General features: G+C 39.9%; 2 protein-coding genes across 3 annotated transcripts in view; both read left to right on the plus strand.

The window, feature by feature from the left end:
- TBK1 (TANK binding kinase 1) overlaps positions 1–4,350 on the plus strand; it is a 36,266-nt gene extending 31,916 nt beyond the window's left edge. For both annotated transcript variants that reach the window (XM_032963099.2, XM_032963100.2), the window contains exons 19-21: positions 901–1,049; positions 1,552–1,623; positions 2,117–4,350. In XM_032963099.2, coding sequence (XP_032818990.1) covers positions 901–1,049; positions 1,552–1,623; positions 2,117–2,174 — 279 coding nt within the window. In that variant the 3' untranslated portion in view covers positions 2,175–4,350. The remainder of the gene's footprint in view (positions 1–900; positions 1,050–1,551; positions 1,624–2,116) is intronic.
- Positions 4,351–5,612: 1,262 nt separating this feature from the next.
- ZMYND10 (zinc finger MYND-type containing 10) lies at positions 5,613–27,104 on the plus strand. The gene is made up of 12 exons (XM_032963101.2): positions 5,613–6,254; positions 6,704–6,812; positions 10,064–10,180; positions 10,982–11,035; positions 12,422–12,574; positions 13,109–13,197; positions 14,230–14,333; positions 15,722–15,894; positions 18,007–18,132; positions 22,020–22,141; positions 22,382–22,507; positions 23,430–27,104. Exons 1-12 carry the CDS (start codon positions 6,157–6,159, stop codon positions 23,518–23,520), a joined length of 1,362 nt encoding a protein of 453 aa, XP_032818992.1. The 5' UTR covers positions 5,613–6,156; the 3' UTR covers positions 23,521–27,104.
- Positions 27,105–27,412: the final 308 nt, after the last annotated feature.

Genomic DNA, 27,412 nt, shown 5'->3' on the forward strand with positions numbered 1-27,412 from the left:
TATTCATGTGAAAAACGTCTCGGTCAGTGGTTCCCAAACTGATCTGTAGTGGGCCACAAAGCCATTAGAAGTGATTGGCAGACCTGTTTCAGAAACGATTATATTTTTTAACTAGATTCGAAGCTTTCGTGACTGCAGGAATTACTCTTTGGTTCTTTCGGTAAAGTCACGTAGAAAGAAAATAAAATAATAAGGCCTCAGCACAGAGTCTTTGTCTTGGTGTGTGTCTCGCTCGTTGTGTCTTTGTGTGTGTCTCTCTGCATGTGTGTCTGCCTATCTTGTTTTGTGTCTGTTTTCTTGGTGTGTCTCGCTCGGTGTGTCTTTGTGCATGTCTCTCTCTGCATGTGTGTCTGCTTATCTTGTTTCGTGTCTGTTTTCTTGGTGTGTCTCCATCGGTGTGTCTTTGTGTGTCTCTCTCTCTGCGTGTGTCTCTGCCTATGTTGTTTCCATGTCTGTGTTTTAGCATTCATTCTTACCTGATGATGGTTGCTTGTGTTGCAACCGAAACGTCGTATTCTATTATTATTTGATTTTATTTGATATGTGACTTTACCGAAAGAACCAAAGACATATTTTTACAAAACAGTTTTTTTACTGCATGGTGATACGTGAAATATGTTAAGGGTTGTTTGTGGGTTCAGAAGTTGGGAACCACTGCTCTATATCGTAACTTTAGAGAACATGACATAGAAGGATGTATAAGAAGCCAGTTGAAGGAATCTCAAAGTAGTCTTGTGATGTCATCTTGCAGAGGGTTTTCAATAATATGTCTTGATGCAGTGCTATCTACAGTATTTCCAAGTGGATTGGTTTTGGACATGGTCCAACGTAATCGTACTTGTCCGTGTGCGTGTCTGCGTGTGCACGTGTGCACGTGTGCGTGTGCATGTCTGTGTGCAGTGGATGCACGAGTCATACCCCGGTGCAGTGGGTGAGATTGTGGCACTCTGCAACAAGGTCCCAAGCCCTGTGCAGGCCATACAGACGTTCAACTACTCCGACTCCCCCAACCTCGTGCAGCCACCCATGCTGAAGAACATCTGTGTTGGGTGGGTATCCCATACGGAGATTGTTCAGCCCTTACCACATGGTCAAGGTTAATGGCACAGTTGATGCAATCAAACATCACCATAACTGTTGCAGTCTACGTCCCTTGCAATAGAACCACTATTGTTTTGCTTCTGCCATTGTTACTGTTCCCATTAATGTTATTGACTCCTCCACCCCTGTTGAGGGCTCACTCTGCCAGACTGACCGTTTTGTCTCATCCATACCGAGTTCAACCACCACACTGCAGGTCACGGCACTTCTCTTTCTGCTTCTTTCCTCGCACTGCTCGACTTATAACCCTGCTCAATTACATATATGTATTAACGCTTACCTGTTGCACCTTCAATTGTACTGTTTGTTAGCTAGAAAATACCTTTAATTCACTAAGCAATCCAGAGCATTATTAACGTTGTATCATAAGCATGGTTCTGCCATGTACCTGAAGAATCGTGTAGCTCACCAAAGCTATGTTTGCCCTGCCACACACATTGCTTCTCTTAGCATGAAAAAGCTGAAGCTGAATGTGAAAGAAATGTCAGAGGAGCTGCACAAACAGACGGTGATGATTCAGAGGTAAGGAGTCCAGCTAAAGCATCTCCCTGCTCAAAAGAGCATGGGGTGGTGCCCATATCTGCATGTGATGATGCAGAGCCAGCATTGGAAATTCCACATTCCCATGGCGGGGGTTAGTTTATCCTTAGGTCAATCAGTCTTGTCTTCCTACAAAACTATCCAAATTTGATCGACCCCTAGAAATTATGAGCTGAGTCAAACTTTGAATGAGATAAGAACGCAACGAATGATTGTGATTCGAGTGCTTTTGCCACTTGTAGGAATGTGGAATTTTAACCACTGATGATGAATGTTGCCCATCCTAATTTGAGCACAGAGACGTGCAACAGACATTTAATTAAATACAAACCAGATTGGCAGCTGTGATGAATTGGAGAAATATTGCGTGTTAAGACTATAATTGAATCAACAATGAGGTATTCATCATTGCCCATGTTCCATTTAATCACCGGTGATTTGTTTTATTAATCGTGATCCTTCTCTCTGTCTACAGGTTGGGATCATTCTCTGGATCAGTTGATTTTGATGATGAAGAACATATGTTCGACTAATTGCTGTGAATAATAAATCACAATCATTGGCAAGAGAATGGAATGCATGACCAGCAAATAGCCATTTCTTAAAATATAACCTTTGTTCTTTCAAAACAATGGAGTGAAACAGGTGTCTGGCATTCCTGAGATGGGGGTTTTTGGAAGGGAGCACAGGGGGGGGGGGGGAGTCTAGAATAAGGGTGAAAGGGTGGGGGGGGAAAGTGTCTACCTGCCAACCACAGTAGAACAGGGTTAGTATCTGCCATTGCTTTGTTGTTGGGCATGAAGAGGTACAGGGAACAGATGAGGGAGTGTAATTTCAATACGTGTATTACATGTGAAAAAATACCACTCACAGCTGCATGATAACATCAGGCACCCTCTGACAAATAGCCAATTTTGCTTTACTAGTGAAGCGTCTGAGTGCAGGTGGCAATAAGTATGAAATTAACACGTGCATGGATCTACCATTCTTTTAAATAGGCTTGAGCTTTTGATTAGCATATCATTCCCATTTGTATGAATATTTGTTAATAGCACCACATTTTGACAATTTGCATCCGTTTTCAAAAATAACATTAAACATGAATTGTATATGGTACTTAAAAAAAATTCTCATCAAAATGTATTACGACCAGGTGTTTCCCGATTTTTGGCCACGACATGTTCACATTGTTAAATCATATAAAAAAACAATGTATTCATAAACAATATAATATAAATTTATGTATGTCTAGCCACATTTTATGTATTCCCTGGCATTTAATTGAAAGAGCTTAGGTTTGTTACTCTGATTTAGAATGAACCTTTAGTTTTTTTGTATTTGTGTACCACATTTTCACATTTTGAAATTGTATTGCAGTGTTTATAAAATGTTGTATTGAGCATAGGTCAAAATATGAATGTCTGGTTCACGTCACATAAATACAACTCTAGATGTGATGCTAATCAAGAGACTGGTAAAGTCTTATAGGGTGCAATTACACCTCTCTTTAATGATTTGTCCACTTGCTGACTGCATAAAAAATGTGTGGCATAGACATGGCATGTAAATTGCATTCAGCAGCATGTTTAAGATCATGTTTTCTTAATCCCGTGGTCACGAGTAAAACGTTAGTGTCTGCTTAAATGAGCAATGGGTTAGCACTTGTGACCGGTGTCTTGTGAGGCAGTTGTGAAAATTCCACATTTCCATAGCAAAGCAATGTCTCTTATCGACGATTACTGAACTTCCCACACATTGTTAAATGTGTTTAAAACTGGGGGAGGGGGGGATGGTGGGCTGAGTCAATCCCCAAAGGGAGATTTTAATTATCAAAGTTGCAGGTGTTTGAACAATTTCATCTGACATTCATTTTCAAGTTTGGGATTCGGTAGATCACACCTTACATATAATGGCTTACTGTTGAACTGTTATAGTACTTAGAGAATATTGAGTTAATATCACTATATGAGACCGTATACAGCAATATCCAGGATGCCAAAGTGCTTTTTAAAATGACGTTTACTGTAAATATTTTGCTTGTATTTTAATGTATATACGTATATCTCATGTAAATAACCTGTTAAATCCTGTTCTTTTCCACTTTGCCTCGGAGGATTTAGTTTGTTTCATGCATGGAATTAAAGAAAACCATCACTTACATCTTACTTGATAATGTATCACGGCAGCACATGTTTTGTGTAAAATATACCAGATTTTTGTATGTGCTATTTGAAAAAGGATTGGAACACTGGGTTAAATACAATACAATTTAACCTTACGAGAACCTTCAATTTAAAAACACGTTTATTATGTTAAACATGTTTACTATTTGCAAAAATTGCATTTCTACATGCGTGATCATTATTATTTTGGTTATTCGAATGCTGAGAATGACTTGTGAAATCCAATGAATGTATAATGAGAAATGTTAAAATTAATCAAACATTTTGGAGTTTAATTGCTTGATGCAGAACATCCATTCATTATTTTGGACGTGTTTAAGTGTGAACAGTCAAGTTCAGATCCATCATTGTATCTTAAGATGTACACCGTTACCAGTTTCCTGAAGTCCAAATCAAAGCACATGCACCCCAAATAAATTGTAATATTACTCTATACACATATACTATGTTTAGTCCGGAAGAAAATGCTGAAAAAACATCCACTTCATTGAGTATATTAACAAATAAAAAAGGTTTGCTTCTTAAACTTCCGCTTTTGCATTTTAAGAGCTCAGTCGATGTGTTTGTTGCTGTAACTTAACGTGACACAGCATGTGCAACCGAGGGGCAAGTCAACAGGCTCACCCAGAGGATGCCTCGAGGTGTGGGGAAGAATTCCACTTCGGAGGCCCCCTTTAACATCCGCACGTAAAACGCGAGGCCCTCTGAGGTCTGGGGCAAACTGACCATCCACTGGCCAGCTCTAAAAACTATACATGTGAATAGGAACATCAATGTGGGGTCCTTTGCTATGGATTCAGCATACTTATATGCACGTGTCAGGGGAAGTTGTGAGCATTATATCATGTAAATCTTATGCACAATTAAAAAAACATTAAACGTGATGTTGGATTATAATTGTATTCGCAATATGCCTAGTTACACACACTTGCTTTGCAGTTGTAAGATGTCTGTAGAAAACACATTCGTCTTTAAGGCTACTCTACTGAATTTGGTATACACGTTAGCCAATGCTTGTTTAACATCATAGACCGTGCGCCATGCAGTGAATGCTTGTGCTCCAAACTTATGTAAAGTAGCCCAGTATTTAGCACCACTGAGCCTTTTCACACGCGATATTTGTCGACTTCACCGGTTGTCGGCATTTTAAGTCGACCAGAAAACGCCACATGGCGGTTAGGTTGACGTGGATGCAAGTCCTGCACAAGTGAAAAGGCCCTTTGTCTCACACTGCATGCAAATGTTGCACATTTAATCATCGGGTCCGTGATATATTGTACGAATGGCGACATGTACTTTTAAATGTGTTTGTTAAAATGTCCTCATCCCGCTTGGCAAAACGAACATGCCCATGTTCACTAATTATTGATATTTTAGCTTTATACCAGATTAGCAAGGGGCCGTCCATAAATGACGTCACGCACCTGGGGGGGGGGGGGGTATCAGACATTTGTGACGATGTGTGACGAGGGGGAGGGTTTGAGACATGTGACGTCACATCAAAATGCGCAACTTTAAATAAATAGACAACACGTTCTGCTTAATTAAATATACTTTTTAATAAATGTTTTTTCCTACAACAGAGTGCAGCGCCACATTAAATGTGCACTACCATGGCAATAGTTTAAAGCGATTTGAAGCATGTTTTATTTTCAAAATGGAAATATGGTTTTGGGGGGGGGCAGAGCTTTGTGACGTTATATTTGAGGGGGGGTCTGACTTTTTGACGCCGTGTGACGAGGGGGGGGGGGTAAAAAAATCGGCCAAATTCATTTTACGTCATTCATGGACGGCCCCCAACAGTGGACAGCAGGGCTGATGATTGTTTTTTTAACATGTATTATTGTTTATAACGTGGTTTACACCATAAGTAGATCTTAAAATACATTATACTTGTTTGTATTACCATATAAGGCCGGTAAAGCGTTTTAAAAGTATATTATACTGTGCTGCCTGCCCCAAGAGTAAAAATGGCGATCCCAACGCTGCGCGGTTGCCAATGGTAACGCGTCACGTGGCGCCTGCACGTGACGGGCAGCGACAAAGAAACCAACGCGGCCGTCGGTCACACACTGCCTGACATGAGGACAATATACAAGAGGCGACGTTTCAGGCCATTGCCCTTTTATCGTGGCATTTATAACAAAAAGCACAAATAGAAAAGTATTTTAGTGGGCGGGTCCACGTCACGTGACTACCGGTGGGCGGGACCCGCGCCGTTGCCACGGGAGCAGCGTCCCCGTTGCCGCGGTAACGGCGAAGAACGAGGAGGAGGTGGAGAGGCCGCGGTTCGAGTGGCGCGCTGTGAGGTTGCTCCCCGTTGCAGGAGGAGATGGAGGCAGCGACTGAGTCCGTGATCACGCTCGGAGAGGCAGAGGGCTATGTGCAGTCGCTGGAACCATTCCCCATTCTGGAAATCGCCTCCCCCAGGTAATGGGGACCCGGCCCGACTCGCCCTTCACTCAACCACGGGGACTGTGCGATGCGAGTGTTGTGCGTAGTTGCTACTCAGGTTATATCGATATGAAAGAAGAATACTTAAGTGCAGCTTCACGTGCACCTAATCTGGCTGTGACACTTGAGTGTCCAGTCGATGCTATTACTTTTGTCTGTGTTCAGAATCAGAATATTTATACTGGATAAATCCGATGACTTATAAAGCTCTTAAATTTTGATTTAAAGCTTTCGTGACTGCAAGGATTCATCTTCTTGGTTCTTTCGGTAAAGTCACGTAGAATGATAATTTTATTGTCTTATAAAGCTCTTTTCACAGATGTCCAGTAGAAATATGTTGTACTGCAGATGCTTACCGACAGCACCTGTCTCGACAGTCTCCATTGTTCAATGATTGATTTTCTTTGTTGTGTGTGCGTGAGTAGGTGGATGATACAGCACACGTATATCGAGAAACTCAATATAGAGGCAATTTTGCAGGCAATCAATAAAGGTGATGAGTTTGTGAAGGAGTTTCTTGTTACATATGAAAAGGTGGGTCTTGCTCATGATGGATCGCTATTCAACTACACAGTGCATGCATCCGGATCAATAGGTCAAGGGATGGCTTCACGTAATTGCCAAAGATCTAAATGAATAATAACTTTATAACTTAAAATCTTGTATTTTCAAAATTTTGTCAGAAAAGGTATGCCATATATAAGAAACATAAAGTGAACAATGATAATCACAATATCACGATATTTTCCCAAACAGACAACTATGAACTATTGTACTATTATGGTGGACCTTACGACTACATACCACAGTATGTGAAGTGGTTTCATTTATCTGAATGTGAGAGTTTTACTAACTTTTAAAGCACATTGTCAATGTAACCATTATTTATTTTATGTTCAAACTAAATATCCATATATTCTTGGTTCTTTCGGTAAAGTCACGTTAAAGGGAAACAATAAAATAATAAAATATATATAAAACAATAAAATTCTCACGACGTTTCGACTGCAACACAAGCAGTCATCATCAGGTGTGAAAACCAACGGCAAGAACATTTGAAAGAAGTGTCGGTTTGTATTTATTTATTTTTAAACGTTAGCACCACGGATAGCGATTTGACAGTTTGTTTAGATGGACGAGTCCATCTATGTTCGGAAAAGAGGAGGGGGGAGACGAAAAATCAATGTATGCTGTCTGAAAGCCACCGTAAGTGTGAACAATCAATTAAGACCCGAAATGGTTTATCAAATCCTTCCAATGATTGCTAAGCCAGAATCCATCTTCTCGGTTGAAATTGTCTCTGTGTTTGTATATGTGGATAGCCTCATGAACGAATCTCTCATGGTAGCCAGATGGCTTGCAAATAACCTCTGTCTTTGAGAAGTCAATGTCATGTGAGCCTACTGAATTATAACAGTGATCTGCCACGGCCGAGGTGTTGGTCCTACCGTGTTTAAGGTCTGCTTTGTGTTCACGAATGCGGTCCGAGACATGTCGTTTGGTTTCTCCAATGTAACTACTACCAGAGGCAACTTAGTTTGTAGACACCAGGGTACTGTATGTCCGGAATCACATCTTTTACAGACGGAACCAGATCACGGATTTTATGTAATGTGTTGAATTGGACCTGGATCTTGTGTTTATTCAAGATTTTGGAGATCTTTTTTGTGATCCCCACAATGTAGGGTAAAGTGATGGTTTTGAAAGGCTCCTCAAGAGGGTCCTTCTTCATGGTTTTTAGTGATAGCTTTGTGGATTGTATAGTCGGAGTAACCATTAGCCTTAAGAGCTTGGTGTACGTGCTTGAGTTCACTGCCTATATGTTCCTGGTCGGATATGCATTGGGCTCTATGGTGCAGAGTCTTGATGAGATAATTTTTCCGTGATGGATGGTGGTGGGAATCCGGTTTCAGATAAGCAACCGTATGGGTAGCTTTCCTGTAGACAGAGTGGCTCATTGAACCATCAGGTCTCTTTTTTTATTAGGACATCCAAAAAAGGTAGCTTGCCATCTTTTTCGACTTCCATGGTAAATCTGATGGCTGGGTGTATGGAATTGATGTGGTCGAAAAATTGGTCTAGAGCAGGCCGGCCATGTGGCCAGATGACAAAAGTCTCATCCACGTACCTCTTCCATAAGGTTGGGCGCAGAGTGGTAATCTGGATGGCGTCAGTCTCAGATTTCTCCATGAAAATGTTGGCTATAACCGGAGATAGGGGGGAGCCCATTGGGGTGCCCTCAGTTTGTTTGTAGAAAGTTACATTCCAAGTGAAGTATGTATTGGTTAAGCAGTGTCTCACCTCATTGTTTAGTCCTTGATGAACCAAGTCTTCAATGATTGCGATGGTGTCAGGTACAGGAACTTTGGTGAATAAGGAAACTACATCAAAACTGACAAGCAGGTGGTCTGGGGACAGGGAAATACCCTTGATTGTCGATACCAGGTGAGTAGCATTTTGTACCGCAGAGATGGTTTTCCAGTGAAAGGCCACAAGATTTCAGACAGAAAACAAGCCAGTTTGTAGGTGGGGGAGTTGATAGTAGAGATGATGGGACGAAGGGGTGTATCTACTTTATGTATTTTTGGTAAGCCGTATAATCTTGGTGGCCTGGCAGCAGAAGGTTTCAACGAAGACTTTAGTTTGATCAATTAATGCGGTTGAATCAGGAATTATTTTGTTGGTTTGTGTGATGAGGCTGTTGGTGGGATCTATTTTTATTTTTGTATAGCTGCCATCGTCGAGTAATTCTTTAATTTTGTTGTTATATTCTATTTTATCCATGATGACAGTAGCATTGCCCTTGTTGGCTGAGAGGATTACAACGTCATCCCTCTTTTTTAATTTATATAATTCAAAACGCTCATCTTTGCTGAGGTTGCTAGCTGGCATCTTAGCGATTTTGAGGGTTGCAGCGATTTCAGATCTTGCTACGTCTGCAGCGATGTGACCCAGGCCCTTGAGAGCCACGTCTACTTGGGCAATGATATCATTAACTGGTATGTGTTTAGGTGTGACTGCAAAGTTTAGACCTTTAGCTAAAACGGATTTCAGACCATCGGAAATGGAACTGTTACTGCGATTAATTACGACTTTGTTAACGTCTAGCTTTTTGGTGTGTGGGTCCGGTCTTTTGTTGGATAGGAGGTTAAATTTGGAAATCAGGTTGTCCTTACATTTGGTCGACATAGTAGCAGCTGAAGAGGCAGTTATATTGTTTACGTGTCCCCAATCCGATGTGGACATTGTTGCCGTCAACGATAAGTGTGATTTGTAGAGTGTCTTGTCTAACTGATCTAGTTCGGTGCGTATAAGTCTGATTTGCTCTGAGATAAGAGCTAAGCTAGTTTTGAAAATAATTCGTTTCGCATTAGAAGAAGTTACAGCAGCAGAGGTCAGTGTAAATGCGATTGGTATTACCCCAGAGTCGCGGCATCTCTTCAGAAAGGTGAGAGACTCGATCAGCTGAGCCTTCTTTTCCCAGAGTTTGTTGAAGGATCTTAAAGTTATGTGGAAACCCTCCCCATAGAGGCGGTTAAATTTTGATTTAAAGCTTTCAAAACGTGAGAATTTTATTGTTTTATATATTTTATTGTTTCCCTTCAACGTGACTTTACCGAAAGAACCAAGAATATGAATCACTGCAGTCACGAAAGCTTTAAATCAAAATTTAAATATCCATATATTATACTCTTTTGGTCTTTCGGTAAAGTCACGTAGATTAAAAAATATATAGTAATATATTAATCCATATATTAATCGTTCCTTCATGTTTATCTTTTCAGACATGCGTCCTTGTCCATGAGGTTTTAGCAATAGAGGTTTGGAAGCGAAAAATATTCCCTATTATTTGTCGTGTGAAAGATTTTGAAACGAAAGCGACATTTCCCATATACATGGTGGTAAGTCACAAAGCACTCTTGTTGGTTTGTTTCTTTTCTCAATTTACACTCACCCTCTTGGTGAATGCAGAGGAGTCGTGGCTTTTATTTAAACGATTCACGACTTCAGAGCTCTGACACATTACCTGTGTGACCCAGAGCACAATCTATCACTGTCTCGCCACCTGGATAGCCAATAACTACAACTCAATGTGGATACAACTCAGGTGACCACCTTAGCACCTTCCACCCTCCCCCTTATCAGTCCTTTTCCCCTATAACTCTTCATACACCACCATTCAGCCGTCCGTGCAGACCAATATGATATAATAACCACTGCGTCATCTCTCCTTCGTGCTTCATACACGCCACGGCCACATCATTGATCCCTTTCTCTTCCAGAACGTTAGTGAAATTCACATTTCCTTCCAACTTCCATTTGGCACTCCACGCATTAACACCCTTGTCACCTCATGCCCCAATAATTCATATATCATTTCTAGTCTCCCATTCTCCTACCTCGCACCTCTTCAATCTGTCCCAACACTGCAGCTAGGATTGTTCACCAATTCCTCTGCTTTATTCCCATCTGCCCGTCCCTTGTTGCTTTTCACTGCCTTTCTATTCAACTGTGTTTTCACTTCAAACGCTCTCAAGAGTGTATACATATCTCCCATTCTCAGCTGCTGCCTACCTCTACTCTCTGGTCTTCTTGAATAATCTTTGTGAGAGAGAGTACCTCCTTACCGGACTCCCCTTCTGACATATTTTGTTAAATTGCACATGTATAAAATACAGCTCAAACACTTTTATATTTTTCAGATTCGTCATGAGGCAACCATAGTGAACCTGCTTGAAACTGTCTTGTACCATAAGGTATGCGATACATATGCACGTAATTTTCTCTGAAGTTTATTTACACACTTACTACACTGTATGACTATTGTATACACAATGTCAGGTTCCCCAAGCACCCTCTTCGGTGCAAATTCAAAAGTGTTCATTGCCGCCAATGATTCTGCATTCACCTTCCTCAGTTAATGGCCGGCAGGTGGCTCAGCAGTAGCGTTGCGAGTTGGTTTGGGGGGGTTCATGCAGCCCATCATCATCCCTCTGGTGTTGAAAAATTAGGACCACGTTGTAAGGAAATCAACAGTGCTTGTCCAGTAGATAGACTCACCTCCGCCTTAGGAATGTGGAATTTCCACCCGTTTCCCAGGGCTGTAACAGGAGATGAACACCACCTCAGTGCTCATTTGAGCACAACATCACTGACTTTTGTTTGGATAGGTGTTGTAATGTTTAAAAATTTAGCAGGACATGAATATTACGTAGCATATCCAGAATCTCAATACACCGTCTCAATATAACGTCATGCCGTGTGCAGTACTTCACAGGGTCTTTTACTCCTATTCAATTTCCATCAAGTGTTAGCAGAGTGTCACACGACAAAGGTTTGTGCTATTAAAAGCATTTTTAATTGACTGCAGTGACTCAACCTAGCAGGAATAGCAATTAAATAAGATGTCAAAGGACATCTCCCACTGTTCAAATTTCATTATTTGACTACCTTTCCAAATGCAGTTTCGAACTGTAAAGGCAAGCACAGGACTAGAATCTTCATATCCTGACACCATCTTTCCATTATCAGAGTTAAAGTAAAAGTATCACTCTACTGAAAGTAGCACGGGGAAGTGCTCATCTCTAATTGTAGCCGTAAACTCATGGTGCTAATTCCACATTGCTATGGCAGGCTATTCACTCTGTGGGACGACTGTTTATATCCCTCAATAACTGTACTAATTTTATGAACCATGCATATATGATACACTAAGTTGACCCTCGACCCTGATTTGAACTTGCAACCTTCTGACTGTGAGTCAGACACTCTTACCTACTTGCTGTATTCCCACCTTCATCCCATATCTTAGCCCTGTTAGTGGGTATCTTCACCTATAATACACCTTGCCTCCAAAGTGCGGGATGACCTGGCCATAGCATCCAGTTAGTGTGTGTGCATGCATGCCTACATTGTAGGCAGCAGAGGGCAGTGCAGCAAAATAACTGGACGGTGGCATACCGTACTTCTATTTTCCCACATCTATGCTTCCCACCTTCACCAATCCACACTGATTAGCAATCAAATCACCCCCCCCCCCCAATCTGGACGGTGTCCAGCAGAGCACTGACAAAGGACTGTTCATTTGCATACCCATGCACGTCTGTTTATAAGTGACACGTGTGGAACTGTGGGTGTTGTAGGACGCAGTGGGGTCTCTGGACGATCAGGCACTAGACCTGCTGGACTACGCGCACGGAAAGGTGACGATGTTGGTGGCGCGGCACCAGCAAGGGCAGTTCCAACCAGAGAACGCGCGTGACAAACCATCGCCCATCCACGCCTCCTCCTTAGAGGTACCCGTGTGCGGTTACCCCTACAATAGGACGCACTGTTCAATAACATCGTATGAACAATATAACAAAAAAAATCATGCTTAAATTGATTTGTGAACCAGAATCATAACAAAAGCTATGGTGGAGCACCTGACTCACTTTAAAGTCTTATTTCTCATGAATAAAGTTCTAACCGTTTGTCAGACAGCCCAGAATGTATCTCGGTATGTTTCTCCAAAAGAACAAATATAAATGTTCTGTGTTGCATCTTCCTTTAATGTTATAAATTCACAACCCTATTGTACATCTGTTTTTCATGGAAATGTATCTTTTTCTTAAATTGTGATGATGTCTTCTCAATGCAATAATGCAATATGCACATGCATTTTTCAGTTATCTACTTACATTAACACCCGGTTCAGTAAAATTTTTGAAAAACCTATCTTTTTCAGGGAGACCAGTGTGATTATTCTGTCCATGAAGTTAATCAAAGCAAGTTTTTCATCTCTGCCATTGTGGGAGTTTTCATTGGCACTTGTGTCTTTGTTATGACAGGAGGTGAAGCAGCAGAGCGATGATTTGGAGTTTAATATTTCTCTGAAGTGTGTCTCGATTCTACGGTACTTGATTGATTACCTGGACAGGTGATTAACAGTAACCTTACAGCAGACATAGCACACGTAATTTTTGGAATATTTTACCAGTCTTAAGATATTTAATTGCTTCATACCAAGTGGGCTAAAGATATTTTCCATTTTAAAAAATACACCACATTTCTACAGCAGGAGCCAATGTCTAGATCGTACAACCACTGTATAATTTAACATATAATATTTACAGTAAATTGTTATATAGCTATATACATTAAAAGTATTATTTGTCGACAAACACTTTTTTGGGTTTTATGTTTGCATATTTTTTTTACAAATATTTTTCTTTGGCATTTCTAATTTGCATAAAAATAAACTCTGCACTTCAGATTAGTAATGTTTTTTCCATCTGAACAAATTACATTGTTGCACTAATTAGTCATACATTAAATATTCTGCCCAAGAGAATGATAATCTCACATGTGATATATTTTTTACTGCAACTTCAATGGAAATAGATGTCAAGCAACAATAGTGTATCTCTGCTCAAATGAGCAATGGGTATATGCTGATGTTTTTTTAGAAAATTGTGGACATTCCACATTTCCATAGTGGTGGGCAGTCTTTCCATAGGATTATCATTGCTAACTTCCCATAAAGTAGAACTAGTTTTATCTGCTCTGGAAGGATAACAGGCTGAGTCAACCCCGAACAACTATTTGAACTCACAGCCTTCTATTTATATTCTTGGTTCTTTCGGTAAAGTCACGCAAAAGGGAAACAATAAGACAACAAAAATATAAAACAAGAAAATTCTCACGACGTTTCGACTGCAACACAAGCAATCATCAGGTGTGAAAACCACACCTGATGATGCGTGACTTTACTGAAAGAATCAAGAATATGAATCCCTGCAGTCACGAAAGCTTTAAATCAAAAAGCCTTCTATTTGTGAATCGAGTGCTGTAATCGCTGCATCACTTGGCAGATTAAACTGTGGTACCTATGTACACGTGCTGGCTGAGTGGTTAAGTCGAATGAATGTGGCTGTGTCATTAATTATTTTTCCTGTTACATTGCCCACAGCCTGCCGCTGTCTGTGCACACGCGCATGCTCAACACGCACAACGTGCCGGTGCTGCTGGTGCAACTATTAAACAATTGCCCCTGGATCCGCACCACCAAGGACGGTTTGTGTTCTCATGACCATGCCACTAGCAATGAGCGGAGGGTCTACATCCACTGAATTACAAGGGCCGTTGGTCTCGCATGAGGGCACTAGCAATGAGGGATTTTCTTCCAGTTTGGAATCAGACACGGATACCACAATTTCATAATTCGTGATTACAGAATATTCAATTCCACAAGACTTTATGATTATAGAATTGCAAACACGGAATTGTCTGTGAAATAGATGGTAATTGGTACAATTGATTTTCTCAATAATTCCCGAATTTCCTTTACAATGGATAGGCTATCTCGGAACTGTCTTGACATTGCTGAGCAATTTGAGAACAAGTCTCTCACACACAGTGATCATTAATGTTTTACAAGATTGGTTTGCGACATATGGATTATCGAAACCATTTATACTTATAAATATTAACTCTCAGAGCTGGACTCGGTTGAATTGAAATGAAGATTTTATATATGTTTTCAATCGGTTTAAAAAAACATGCATTCCAAAAGACGCCGCTTTTTTCATAGATACAAACCTCGACTCTATCCCAGGTCATCCTACATGAGTTTCAATCTACGTTGTAGAGAACAGACCTTAACGTTATGGTTAGGCACACAGTTCTAGCGCTGTATTGACACAATTAAGTCCCTCCAGTATATTTAAATATTGAATTGCTGTGATGTCACCGGAGTTATGACAGAGTTATGACATAGTGCCTGACCATCATTTTGAAGTAATTTTTCTCATTGATGAAGCATCCGTTAATGTTGGACAATCCAGGACACACTGACTCGGTATGTATCTACAAGATAAGAGCTACAGTTAACTCTCGATAATTATTTGTGAGAAGATTATCTGCGTTGTGGATTCAAGCGTTCTTGTGAGAAAAAATATATTTGTGCATGCACACTTGTCCTATTATTTCTAGATTTGAAGCTTTCATGACTGCAAGGATCCATACTCTTTGGTTCTATTCGGTAAAGTCACGTAGGTGACTTTATCGAATAGAACCAAATAACTCACCCAAATAACCACAAACATGTTTACAAGTAAACTGATAATCTACGATGGTAGATTATGTTTTTCCAGCCGGTTTTAACGACACATTTATATATTTAAGCGATCTAACCCAAAAAACCTCTATTATGGAATCTACATATGTTTTGCATTATCCATGTTTTAGTTTTATTCGGGCCACCGCTTCCTTCCCCATTTCTCAAGATAATCAAGAGTTTACTCTTTTATGGATTCCATATTTATTTAAACCATCAACTCCCTACACTTGAGGACTGTGTTCTAATCACAGATTGCTGCCAATTTTACTTCTCCCGAGGGAGCCTCAGCAGTGCTGCTTTACTATCCTCATCGTTTCACTAACACTGGGACTTGAACAATCAGGTGCTGTGGAACTCTATGTGGACAACGGGTGGCGTGCGCGGAGCAGTGACGAAGTCTTTAAGTTGTCTAAACTCGATGGTCAGCTGTGGATCGCCATCTACAGCCTCTTGCTGCACAAGGATAGCCTGCGCAAGTACGACTGTAATGCCTACAACAAAGGCCAGCTGCTGAAGGTGTGTCGATGTTTGTTGCTTTTTATTCTTCTCCTAATTATATTTCAATTATGGCATCAGCATCACATCATGAGACACATCTGTTTGGAGCACTTGCAGAAAGAAGTGCATCAATATCAACGTCTGTGAGGTGGCATCAGTATATCATTATGAGTGTAACTGCTTTTCGAGAGGCTTTTCTCTCATTAACGAAGTTTCAAATTCTTTTTGGAGAGCCCAGGGCACACCCTTTATATGTTCATTCTGCTGGAGTTGATCATTTTTCTGGAGCCAATAAAATCAGTACCACTTGCCGTAAAATGTACAGTGAGGGAAGAAAGTATTTGATCCCCTGCTTATTTTGTACGTTTGCCCACTGACAAAGAAATGATCAGTCTATAATTGTAATGGTAGGTTTATTTGAACAGTGAGAGACAGAATAACAACAACAAAATCCAGAAAAACGCATTTCAAAAATGTTATAAATTGATTTGCATTTTAATGAGGGAAATAAGTATTTGACCCCTCTGCAAAACATGACTTAGTACTTGGTAGCAAAACAATTGTTGGCAATCACAGAGGTCAGACGTTTCTTGTAGTTGGCCACCAGGTTTGCACACATCTCAGGAGGGATTTTGTCCCACTCCTCTTTGCAGATCTTCTCCAAGTCATTAAGGTTTCGAGGCTGACGTTTGGCAACTCGAACCTTCAGCTCCCTCCACATATTTTCTATGGGATTAAGGTCTGGAGACTGGCTAGGCCACTCCAGGACCTTAATGTGCTTCTTCTTGAGCCACTCCTTTGTTGCCTTGGCCGTGTGTTTTGGGTCATTGTCATGCTGGAATACCCATCCACGACCCATTTTCAATGCCCTGGCTGAGGGAAGGAGGTTCTCGCCCAAGATTTGACGGTACATGGCCCCGTCCATCGTCCCTTTGATGCGGTGAAGTTGTCCTGTCCCCTTAGCAGAAAAACACCCCCAAAGCATAATGTTTACACCTCCATGTTTGATGGTGGGGATGGTGTTCTTGGGGTCATAGGCAGCATTCCTCCTCCAAACACGGCGAGTTGAGTTGATGCCAAAGAGCTCCATTTTTTTCTCATCTGACCACAACAGATTTACCCAATTGTCCTCTGAATCATTCAGATGTTCATTGGCAAACTTCAGACGGGCATGTATGTGCTTTCTTGAGCAGGGGGACCTTGCGGGCACTGCAGGATTTCAGTCCTTCACGGCGTAGTGTGTTACCAATTGTTTTCTTGGTGACTGTGGTCCCAGCTGCCTTGAGATCATTGACAAGATCCTCCCGTGCAGTTCTGGGCTGATTCCTCACCGTTCTCATGATCATTGCAACTCCACGAGGTGAGATCTTGCATGGAGCCCCAGGCCGAGGGAGATTGACAGTTCTTTTGTGTTTCTTCCATTTGCTAATAATCGCACCAACTGTTGTCACCTTCTCACCAAGCTGCTTGGCAATGGTCTTGTAGCCCATTCCAGCCTTGTGTAGGTCTACAATCGTGTCCCTGACATCCTTGGAGAGCTCTTTGGTCTTGGCCATGGTGGAGAGTTTGGAATCTGATTGATTGCTTCTGTGGACAGGTGTATTTTATACAGGTACCAAGCTGAGATTAGGAGTACTCCCTTTAAGAGTGTGCTCCTAATCTCAGCTCGTTACCTGTATAAAAGACACCTGGGAGCCAGAAATCTTTCTGATTGAGAGGGGGTCAAATACTTATTTCCCTCATTAAAATGCAAATCAATTTATAACATTTTTGACATGCGTTTTTCTGGATTTTGTTGTTATTCTGTCTCTCACTGTTCAAATAAACCTACCATTAAAATTAAAGACTGATCATTTCTTTGTCAGTAGACAAACGTACAAAATCAGCAGGGGATCAAATACTTTTTTTCCCTCACTGTATAGTGCAGTTGTGTGGAGTAATTGGATCTCGCCATGGGATTGTGGAATGTCCATCACTGTTTTTTGACTGTAAGTGGAAGGTGAATGCCATGGGGACATAATTTTGTTTTTTTGTGTGTCCCTCCCAAGGTGTATTTGTTACTACGTATTGCAAATCCTTGTCCATGACTGATATAATGTGAATAGATTTGCTGTGTTTTTCTCGTTGTAGCTCCGTGGATTTCTGACGGAAGTGCTGGTCGATCAGTTGCCTTGTCTGATGGACCTACAAAAGTTTCTCAATCACCTGGCCATGGTGGATCCCGCACCTCCCAAGAAAGACCTTATTATTGAGCAGGTAATAACAGCTATGGTTAATTGATCGCCAATCCAGCTTTCAAGTTGCTGGATAATTATATAGCAACTTGGATTGGCGGATCACATCCCATCATGTGTGTGAGTCACCAAACCTATAAGACATGTTGTCTGTGGAGGAGAAATATAGACAGTAGGCCGCTGACCGATCTTTGCATAGATTGCACGTGAGTTGTTTCTTCTTCTAGGGACTGTTTTGTTCTGACATTAAAAAACTTTGGATACTCAGTAATTGTGTCATGCATTAATAAAGAATTGCAGTGCTCTTATTTTTACGATGATGGGAAACGTGACTTAAAATACTAAGAATCTTTCTGGCTTGTGTTTTCCAATTCTTCAAATTACAGTGCAATTTTTCAGTTATTCCCATGACATCATTTTGTAAATATGAGGCTTAAAAAAAGAGTAGACTAGCCTAGATTATTGCGAGTACGCTTATATAAATCTTTTGAAAACTTAACACTCTAAAACTAAGATAAAAATCCAAAGTATATCATCTCTAATTTTGCTATCATTTAAATAAAGTAAGCCTTATTAATTTGTCACTGGTGAAATGCATGGCTGGGAAATGTGACTTATGCTCAATCTATATATATAAAAGGGAAATTTGTGATTATGTGTGTCTTTTAAAATGTTTAGCGTACTTCCCGACATGCAACAAACTTTAAATTTGCCATGTGGGTACTTTCCAGACTGTACACCATGCAAAAATTATAAAAATTGACTTTTGTATATTTTTTTTTGGGGGGGGGGCGCAATAATGCATATATTTTGCACGGCAAGTCAGCTGTGACGTCACATCTCTGTCATGTCACCCGCAAGCGGAAGCATCACGCAGTGTGCCTGCTCATGTCACGTAAAATACTGTAATGTTTCTCTGGAAAGCCAACATCCACTAAATATTGAGGCAATTTACAAACTTGTACATAATTGAGTACATTATTGTAATAAAAAATATTGTGAGATCGTTTCACAGAAGATGGCGTTGTGAAACGAATTATAAACACAGAAATATGGATTCAACACTCTTTACAAAATTTGTTGAGTATCTTAGAGTTGCTTAGATATTTGGCCACACCATCAATGGTGCCTTACTCATTCTAGATTTCAGTAACTTCCTTATGGCTTTGAATTTTGTTTCAGAAATAGGTTTTCCATGGACTAAGCGTAGTAGTGCACACTAATGTTGTAAGATCGATAATGTAATACTGCAGCCATTATGCACCAGACATATGCATTTAATCAAATTAAATATTTCAGGAAATGCCCATGTCCATTCATACATAATAAAGGTTTTTGGGTTAGAATGCGTTATTTATAAATGTGTCGTAACCCTCCACCACCCGACATGGCCAATCAGTAAAAAATGTGTCACGTCTTTTTTCAGTTTCAGTTTTCATTTATTTGGTATAGCCCTGTGAGCCATTCGGCTCTTGAATCGGGTGCAACCGCAACAAACAAAAAAACAAAAACATGAACAAGAAAGCCTCTTAACAAAAAATCCAGGAAAAAACTGCAAAGTCTTGCAGAAAAAAAGCACCGTACACCAACGCTGTGCAAAAATCCCAGTGGGATGCAAGTCAAACACTTGCCACTATCATTCAAACCCATTGGTGAAAAATAACAAAGTTTTTGTTTACATTATAATCTAATGTTTATGCAATAACTGGGGGCTTATGGGACCCCGGGGTCCCACCATAAGGTTCTAATATTCAAGTGTGTACTACTCTTTCTATCTCTACCTACTCTATTTATCCCCATTTCCTTTCCTTACAATTGCTTCTTAATTGTTTCCTATAGAGGTCCCTTTTTGTCTTAATATGTTTATGTCGGTCATATGGATGCAGTATAACCTGGTGCTATTCTTTGCTGTATTTGTTTTGAAAATATAAATTAAATTTAAAGTGTATACGTTTACAAAAGACAAATATTTCACTGCTTTAGCCCACCGGTGTGTTGAAGAGTGAATCCACAACATTTACAATTTTTGAGTACGACGTTTCACTGGTAATTACATCTAGCATCATCGGGCAATTTGCTAGCATAGTGAGGCCCTTCACCTGCTCCTGGTCTTAAATAGAGCAGCAGGGTGACGTCATCATTTAACCCAATCAGGTGCAGAGTGGCTAAAGTAGTGAACTATTTGTCTTTTGTCGTGACACATTTCTTACTGATTGGCCGTGTCGGGTGGTGGAGGGTTGCGACACATTTATAAATAACCTTTATTATGAATAATATTGGTCGTGAAAGCCTCCATTAATACATTTTGTGTTTACTGACCGAATTGGAAAAACGTATTTTAGTATGGCTTATGATACAATAATAATATTAATTCTTTATTCATCTGACACAGCCTCAATGAGTTTCAAGATAATTTATTGGGGGAGTGGTGCTTGGTAATTTGGGCCAATTTCTAGTTGAATATTTGTTTCTTGGAAGAAACCAAAATTACAGGAGAACCACACATTTAGGAGGAGACAATATAAACATTGTATGCGGAGTATAAATACAGGAGGAAAGCTTGGTATCTGCATTTAATGTGTTTTCTTTATTTTAGTTATTACTCTACGTGTGTAGAGGTCATGTATGTTTGTCTCTAAAGCACTGGTTGCCAGATGTGAACCTCCACACCGGGCATTAATGCTCTTGTTGGGAGAGAGTGATATATTTTGGTCTCTAGTTGTAATATCTTTGTTTTTAACTCCTTTTGACTGTCCTTCACACGTTCAGCACTTTAGTTAACAGCTGTGGGTTTGTTTGTACAAATTATAATGAGATTATATCCTTAGTGTACATTATTTCGTTGCACTGTTACGTAATGCAATCAGGCTTTTTGCACTTTGTTTAATGAAACTCAGCGTTTGTGCCAATGTGTCGTGCTAAGTATGAAAGGCTGTACCAGGCTGCAGTGAGTGCATTTTACACATGCAATCTTTACTGGTATTGTTGCCGTTTTCATATGAACTGTATGTCAGCGTGTTGCTTACATTTGGGGAATATCAAATGCAAGAGCACATCTAATGGTACTTGTCTTTTTTATCTGCATATTAATAACAGTATTTTTTTAAAGATGTGACTTGAAAATGTTTATGGTTTTTGAATACTAATGAAGTCAGTCTCCTAATAATTGCACAGTCTTGGCGAAAGTTATCATTTACCATTGTCAAGTAACGTATATCTGGTGTGCAAGATGTTCAATATACATACATACAGCACGGAATATAACTTGCCACTTATTGTATTTAGGATTTGTATTTTCTGAGTGCTCAAATGCATGCATTTCAAAGCGATTTCCAATTGGTGTGAGACAAACATTACACAAGGAAACACAAGGTATAAAAATAACGTCTAGAATAACATTGAGTAGCAACAGGAAATATCAAGAATCGTATGAATGTTTGAATGGATCAAATTCAAAATATACCTTTCATAAATAATTAAACAAAGAAGTATTTTCATTATGTTTGGCCTCACACAAGTGTGCCTTTAAAAAGGTAAACTGTCTTCTGCTTTTTGGTTAACGGAATTTCAACACAGGGAATTGGGTTACTGTATTTGCAGGGTGTAATAAGATTATGTGTTGATGGTAATGCACCATCTTCTCTTATTTCATGTCAAATTAATGAAAACATCTGGATAAGAGTGACTTTAAAGCATGGATGGATTTATGAGCTACAGTAAGGAATCTTAGTTCAATTTCACCAGGAAAGAGGTTGTCAAACTTGCTATTTGGACATGGTTGTGATTGTAATTCTTCAGATATCTTTTTGTATGTTATGCTGTCCGGATAAATATTCCATAACCTTACATCTGCAATAATTACCAGATATGGACGACAGCTAATTTCACTTTTTTTTCCTTTTTCAAAAGATCCCGGAAATTCGGGAAAAATTCCTGCGTGAAAATGAGGACAAGTGGAAAGCCATTGCTAAGTACCAGATGAAGAATGCCTTCACTCCATCAGAAACGGAGCTTCGGCAGCAAGCTCAAAGGTCTACAACCACACTGACTGTACCCACAATATTGCTTTTGTTGGTCAAAGGTAAAGGTGCATCCCTACAATTACTTGCTCACACCACTGCTGGCGGAATAGCCTCCACTAGAGGGCAATTTGCCCGATTCTTCCACACTGGCCAGAATTCTTGGGAGAGTATCTGCACTACCCCACCACACGCAACCTGACGTTTTGTGGGTAGTGTTGTCTTATAATTGTTTCATTGGCTGTTATGCAGGTGGGTGGAGATGTACAAATCGGATGTGATGGAGGCCCTGCTGCCGGAGGAGGCGCGCTGCTGCGTGTGCGGAGCCACGGCAAAGAAGCGCTGCTCGCGCTGCCGCAATGAGTGGTACTGCCGGAGGTAAAGTCACGGCCATAGCTCTCCGCACCAGCCACAGAGGGGTTCTGTTGTCTGGCAAGGATGAGACTTCACAAAACCACAGAAGAGTGTGGTGAATCGCACTCTACTGGGCTGCCTTTGGGCCCAGCATCTAAGGTTGAGACACTTGACGATGTGCACCAGGTTCTGGGTTGCGTGACGTTAATCCTGATTTTACAAAAATATTTCAATGCATGCCCAACAATACCAAAACTCTAACCCAGCCTATTTATGTGTTGGTTCCAAAATTGCCGGGTTTTCACAGATTTAGATAGCGCCATCATATCCCAGCTCTGCTTCCCAATGCTCTGTGAGCCATGAGGCTCCGTGGGTTTGGCCCCTTCTGTTCCAATTGCTCATCTACCCTGACAGCTAGAGGTTAAGGGTCAGAAAGTAGTCTTGAATTAGATGTTTAACAAAAGCATGGGTTAGCTTAGATGTTTTTTATTTGAAAATCAGTTTTGTTATCTTATATTGTGCACAATATTTAGAACACTGATATGGCCAAGAAGTTGAACCGAGCTGGTGAGGTCACGGTGCATACGTATCACTTGTGCGTTGACCCCATAAAGTTACAATCGGTTCTGGGGATGACCCAGCTCAATGTGCAGTTTGAGAAGCAAGCTTGGAGGCTATATTGGGGAAACGGCTGTTTCAGCTGGGGTGGGCTGCCATGAGAATTCGAGCTCCTAGACTTGGCTTAGTGCCAGCATAGAGCCAGCATTGATCATGGGAACAGCCTGGGCCCCTTCTAGGTGACTTGAAATATGTCAATCTTGTGGCGTGTGAACATCTGCACGAGGGAAATCATATATGATGTCGCTCATGTTAAATGCTTGCAAATAACATTTTATTCCAATTCAAAGATAATTCTAACGTTGAGATTTTGTCTTTGGTTGTGCAGGGAGTGTCAGGTGCAGCACTGGCCAAAGCACAAGAACGTGTGCAGTCTGTTGGTTGAGGAGCTCAGTAAGAAGCTCACTCTTGCAGAGTGAGCCACATGCTGGTGAGTAGATTACTGGGTGCATGTTCTGACTGGTAACATGACCCGAAGAGCAAAGTCATCGAAGTCTGTAAGGCTGAAGTTATCACCATCGGCATCATTAACAAGCACTGCTTTATAGATCAACAATAATATTCATATAAACCAATGTTTGGACAATGGCCTTTCAGAGAAAAGACAGTGCTAAAGAGGTAATTTATCAACTGTTATGTTATTTATATTTCTCAATTACAAGCCAGTGTTTGGCAACATTGTCAACAGTGGTTTTACAATGGAAAGAATCGCCCTTGCCACAGAAATTTGGAATTTTCACCACTGGATCAGGGGCACAAATAGGTGAAATAAGTGCTGTCCCTAACCTCATTTAAGTAGAGGTGATTTGGCATGACAATCACGGTATTGTATTTATTAATGACAATGGTGGGATCATATGACCAACTTGTATTTGCAAAACACTGCCAATGCAGTCCTCAAAATGATATCGTTTCTCCATATGCATTTTTTTGGATGTAATTGTTGCTTTGAGAAACAAAAGCTATCGACTTTTACAGAATCCACTAGATTACTCTTGATATTTTTATGGTACGAGACGATAATTTGAGTTTCTACATAATTAAACACAGTTACCCAGTAAATATGTTTACCATTTAGTGTGTACCAGGTGCATAGTACAGACATTGATCAGCATTGCAATTATTTAACTCCAATGACAATTCAATTTATTGACCTTCATTTTGTTTTATGTAAGTGAATTGACAATTATAGCTGTTGCAACATAGTCCTAAGACCAAACTATAAGTTGGCCTGTGAAAGGCAGTACAGAAAATAGGTTGTTGACCTATTCTGTTTAATTACTGTTAACTCGTCATATCGCTAAGTTTGATCCGTGAATTTCAATGTACTCCCATATCCAAAAAATACCTCCTAAAGAATTTACCCAACATCTAGGAAAGACCTATAAATTTCAAAAGCCCTTTTTTGGATAATGCACAAATAAAAGTAATCAGATTTCAAATTCACATTTCAATTAACTCAGAGGAGTGATGCCACGTGAGACATTAATAACGCCATCTCCTTCCAGTGCCCGACTGCTGAGAATGGATATAAATACGCTCATACATTACCTCTTCCTGCCCTTACCTCCAGGGGAATTTAACACCAAGCAATCGTTAAAAAAACACATTAACATTTCTACTGACCCTTACATGGAAATGTATAAAACGTAACAGCATATCGAATAGTTAACAAAGCACATCTCTAAAAAGAACTAAGACTGTGAGATAAATGAGATAATTACCTAAATAACATAAATACTCAATTGCTTTTCTGTTTGTACAAGAGCCTGGATGTGGGTTTTTTTCATCACAGCTGCTAAGAACAGGTCCAAAGACCTAAAATGCAAAGTGGCCAGAAACCAAGGGCATTATTGTAGTATAGCATATAGGAATTTACCTACTTCATAAAAAGAGCAAGGTTATAGGAGCTGGGCTAGAGAGATGACGGGAGTGAGTTTCGTGAAGTGCATGTGCTTATGGAGACGAAATGGTGAAAGTCTCCCTATAAATATCTCAGTGCTCCATAATAACAATACCCATGCTTGGTTGTCAACATTGCTGACTCAGACTGATATAACGGCATCCAGAGACCTTATTATAGATCTGTGCATTCCGAGTGTTGGTGGATATGTTTGTATCCAACAGTGTGCTTAGTTAATTGACTTGACCCATGTACATATGGCAGACTAGCAGATTCAAATGTGGGATGTTAAACATACATCGTAATATCTCAGTTACCCATAATAACAATAACCACACTTGGCTCTCAACAATCGCCGACTAAGACTAATATAACAGCATCTAGAGGCCTTATTATATAATGTATTCATTGCAAGTATTAGTAGATACATATTTGTTAACTGCGCAGCTGTGCATAACATTTAAAAAAAATAAGCGCTCTTGCCTTACAGATTTAGAATTTTCATATTCACCATCTGAATATTTTAAAGTTATCTTAGTGCAATGCTAATGCTATGTATTGGGCTAATTTTTGATGACTTAACGATTAAACCTGTTCAGGATGCTTCATGTGACTGTCAAGACAAGTCACATGGCACGGACTATTCCAACATGCCAGTGAATTAATGCACAGTAATGCGTGTACTGTATGTGGTTATTGCCCACTTGTCATGCACAGCCACAGCCTTGGAAGACTTAAATACAAACAATGAATTTGTCATGCAATATATCAATTATAGTTTTATACATTGCATGGAATTTATATATGAACAGACACAATCCACAACATGTTACACGTCGACCAAACCAAAAAGAATATAAAATGCCTAATAATAAGTATGTGGCCTTTTTATAGCATTGTCAGAAAACTTTGTGGCGGTAGCAACCCACGATTTTTGTTGCCAAGGACTGAGCGACAACCTTGAATGTCAATGTTCGTACATTTACAGCAGCATCGTGGCCCTAACTGCAGATCAATCTTTAATAGGCTACAGGATACTTTGTGAACAAGGACAACCAGGGAGGAATGTTTTTTTCCCCCGAATGCTGCAACGTGACTACCGTGCACTCGTCTAGATTCACGGTGAAACATTATCTGAATATTGGCAGTCTTAGAGTCACATCTTAATGAAAGCCATTCATTGTTGGCAGAAGTTAAATGTATTTGTTGACACTTGCCTTAGTTTTGATTTAAAGCTTTCGTGACTGCAGGGATTCATATTCTTGGTTCTTTCTACTTGCCTTAGTGTTACAGTTCATGTGCCTGTAGGGAATATGTCTGGTGGGTTTGAAAATGCTAGATTAATTGTCAGAATGGGTTTCTACTTTGCACTTTACCATGCGTTGGTGTTCTTGAGAAAAATATTTGTTTAAAAAAAATATTTGCTGTGTTTGTGAGATGCGAGAAGTCTGTTTTGATTGCTCTATCTGCTGTTTTTAACTTGCTGTTTTTAACTTGCTGTATTTGCCGTTTTATTTTGTGATGGAAAATATAATAACAATTTTCATTGTTACAAGAAAACCCAGTACGTACTGTAGATTGCTTCTATAAAATAACACGGAACACTGGATAATTCCCAAGTCCACAAACAATTTAATTGTCCACAGCTCATTTGTCATCACCTCTGGTGCTTCATAGAATCCATTTCTGTGCGCAAGGTCACATTATTAATTATGCAGCTGTGCGTGTTGATATCTTTACTCAGCATATATCTTGTGCTTGCCTTGGTGACATATATCTGTGTTAAACTGTTGAAAATGTATTTTCTGCTTGTTCATTGTAAGTGCCTGTCATCAAAGTATAACATATAATCTGATTATAACTGGCAGGTATTGTAGATACTGTAGTTCCTAAAAACTTAACACAGCCAGGGTGCAATGGAACAATCTGTTGAAATGTAGAATCCTATGTCTAACCAGTGACATGAAAAATATAAAGTCTTGTCTAATATTATTTCATTGCCTGTGTTGATCATGTTTTTTTCTGTTGGTTTTATAGTGCGACAGTCAAGTGTTTTTAAGCTATACAGTGTATTGCTACAATAAAAACTGGTTAAAAATAGTATATGCATGATTTGACTTATTTCTGTTTGATTTTCAAATGTTTTCATCGGTAAAATTGTATGAAAGAGTGCCTACAGATAAACTCCTCATAACTGCACCTCTCTACTTCTCTCCCTTTAGCTTTATCCCAGCAATGATCCATGCAACTTCCTGTTATCCGCAACCCAATATTCCTGTTATCTGCTAATGTGCTGTCCAGAAGTAGAGGCAAATTTATCCTGTTATTTGCACGCAATGTTATATTGTAATTGTATAGCTATTGTCAATAAATGAAAAATTTAGTTTTACAGAGAATGATTTGACTAA

The sequence above is a fragment of the Petromyzon marinus genome, chromosome 30 (genome assembly GCF_048934315.1).
Source record: "Petromyzon marinus isolate PM22_M1 ecotype Great Lakes invasive population chromosome 30, UKy_Petmar_22M1.pri1.0, whole genome shotgun sequence".
NCBI lineage: Eukaryota > Metazoa > Chordata > Hyperoartia > Petromyzontiformes > Petromyzontidae > Petromyzon > Petromyzon marinus.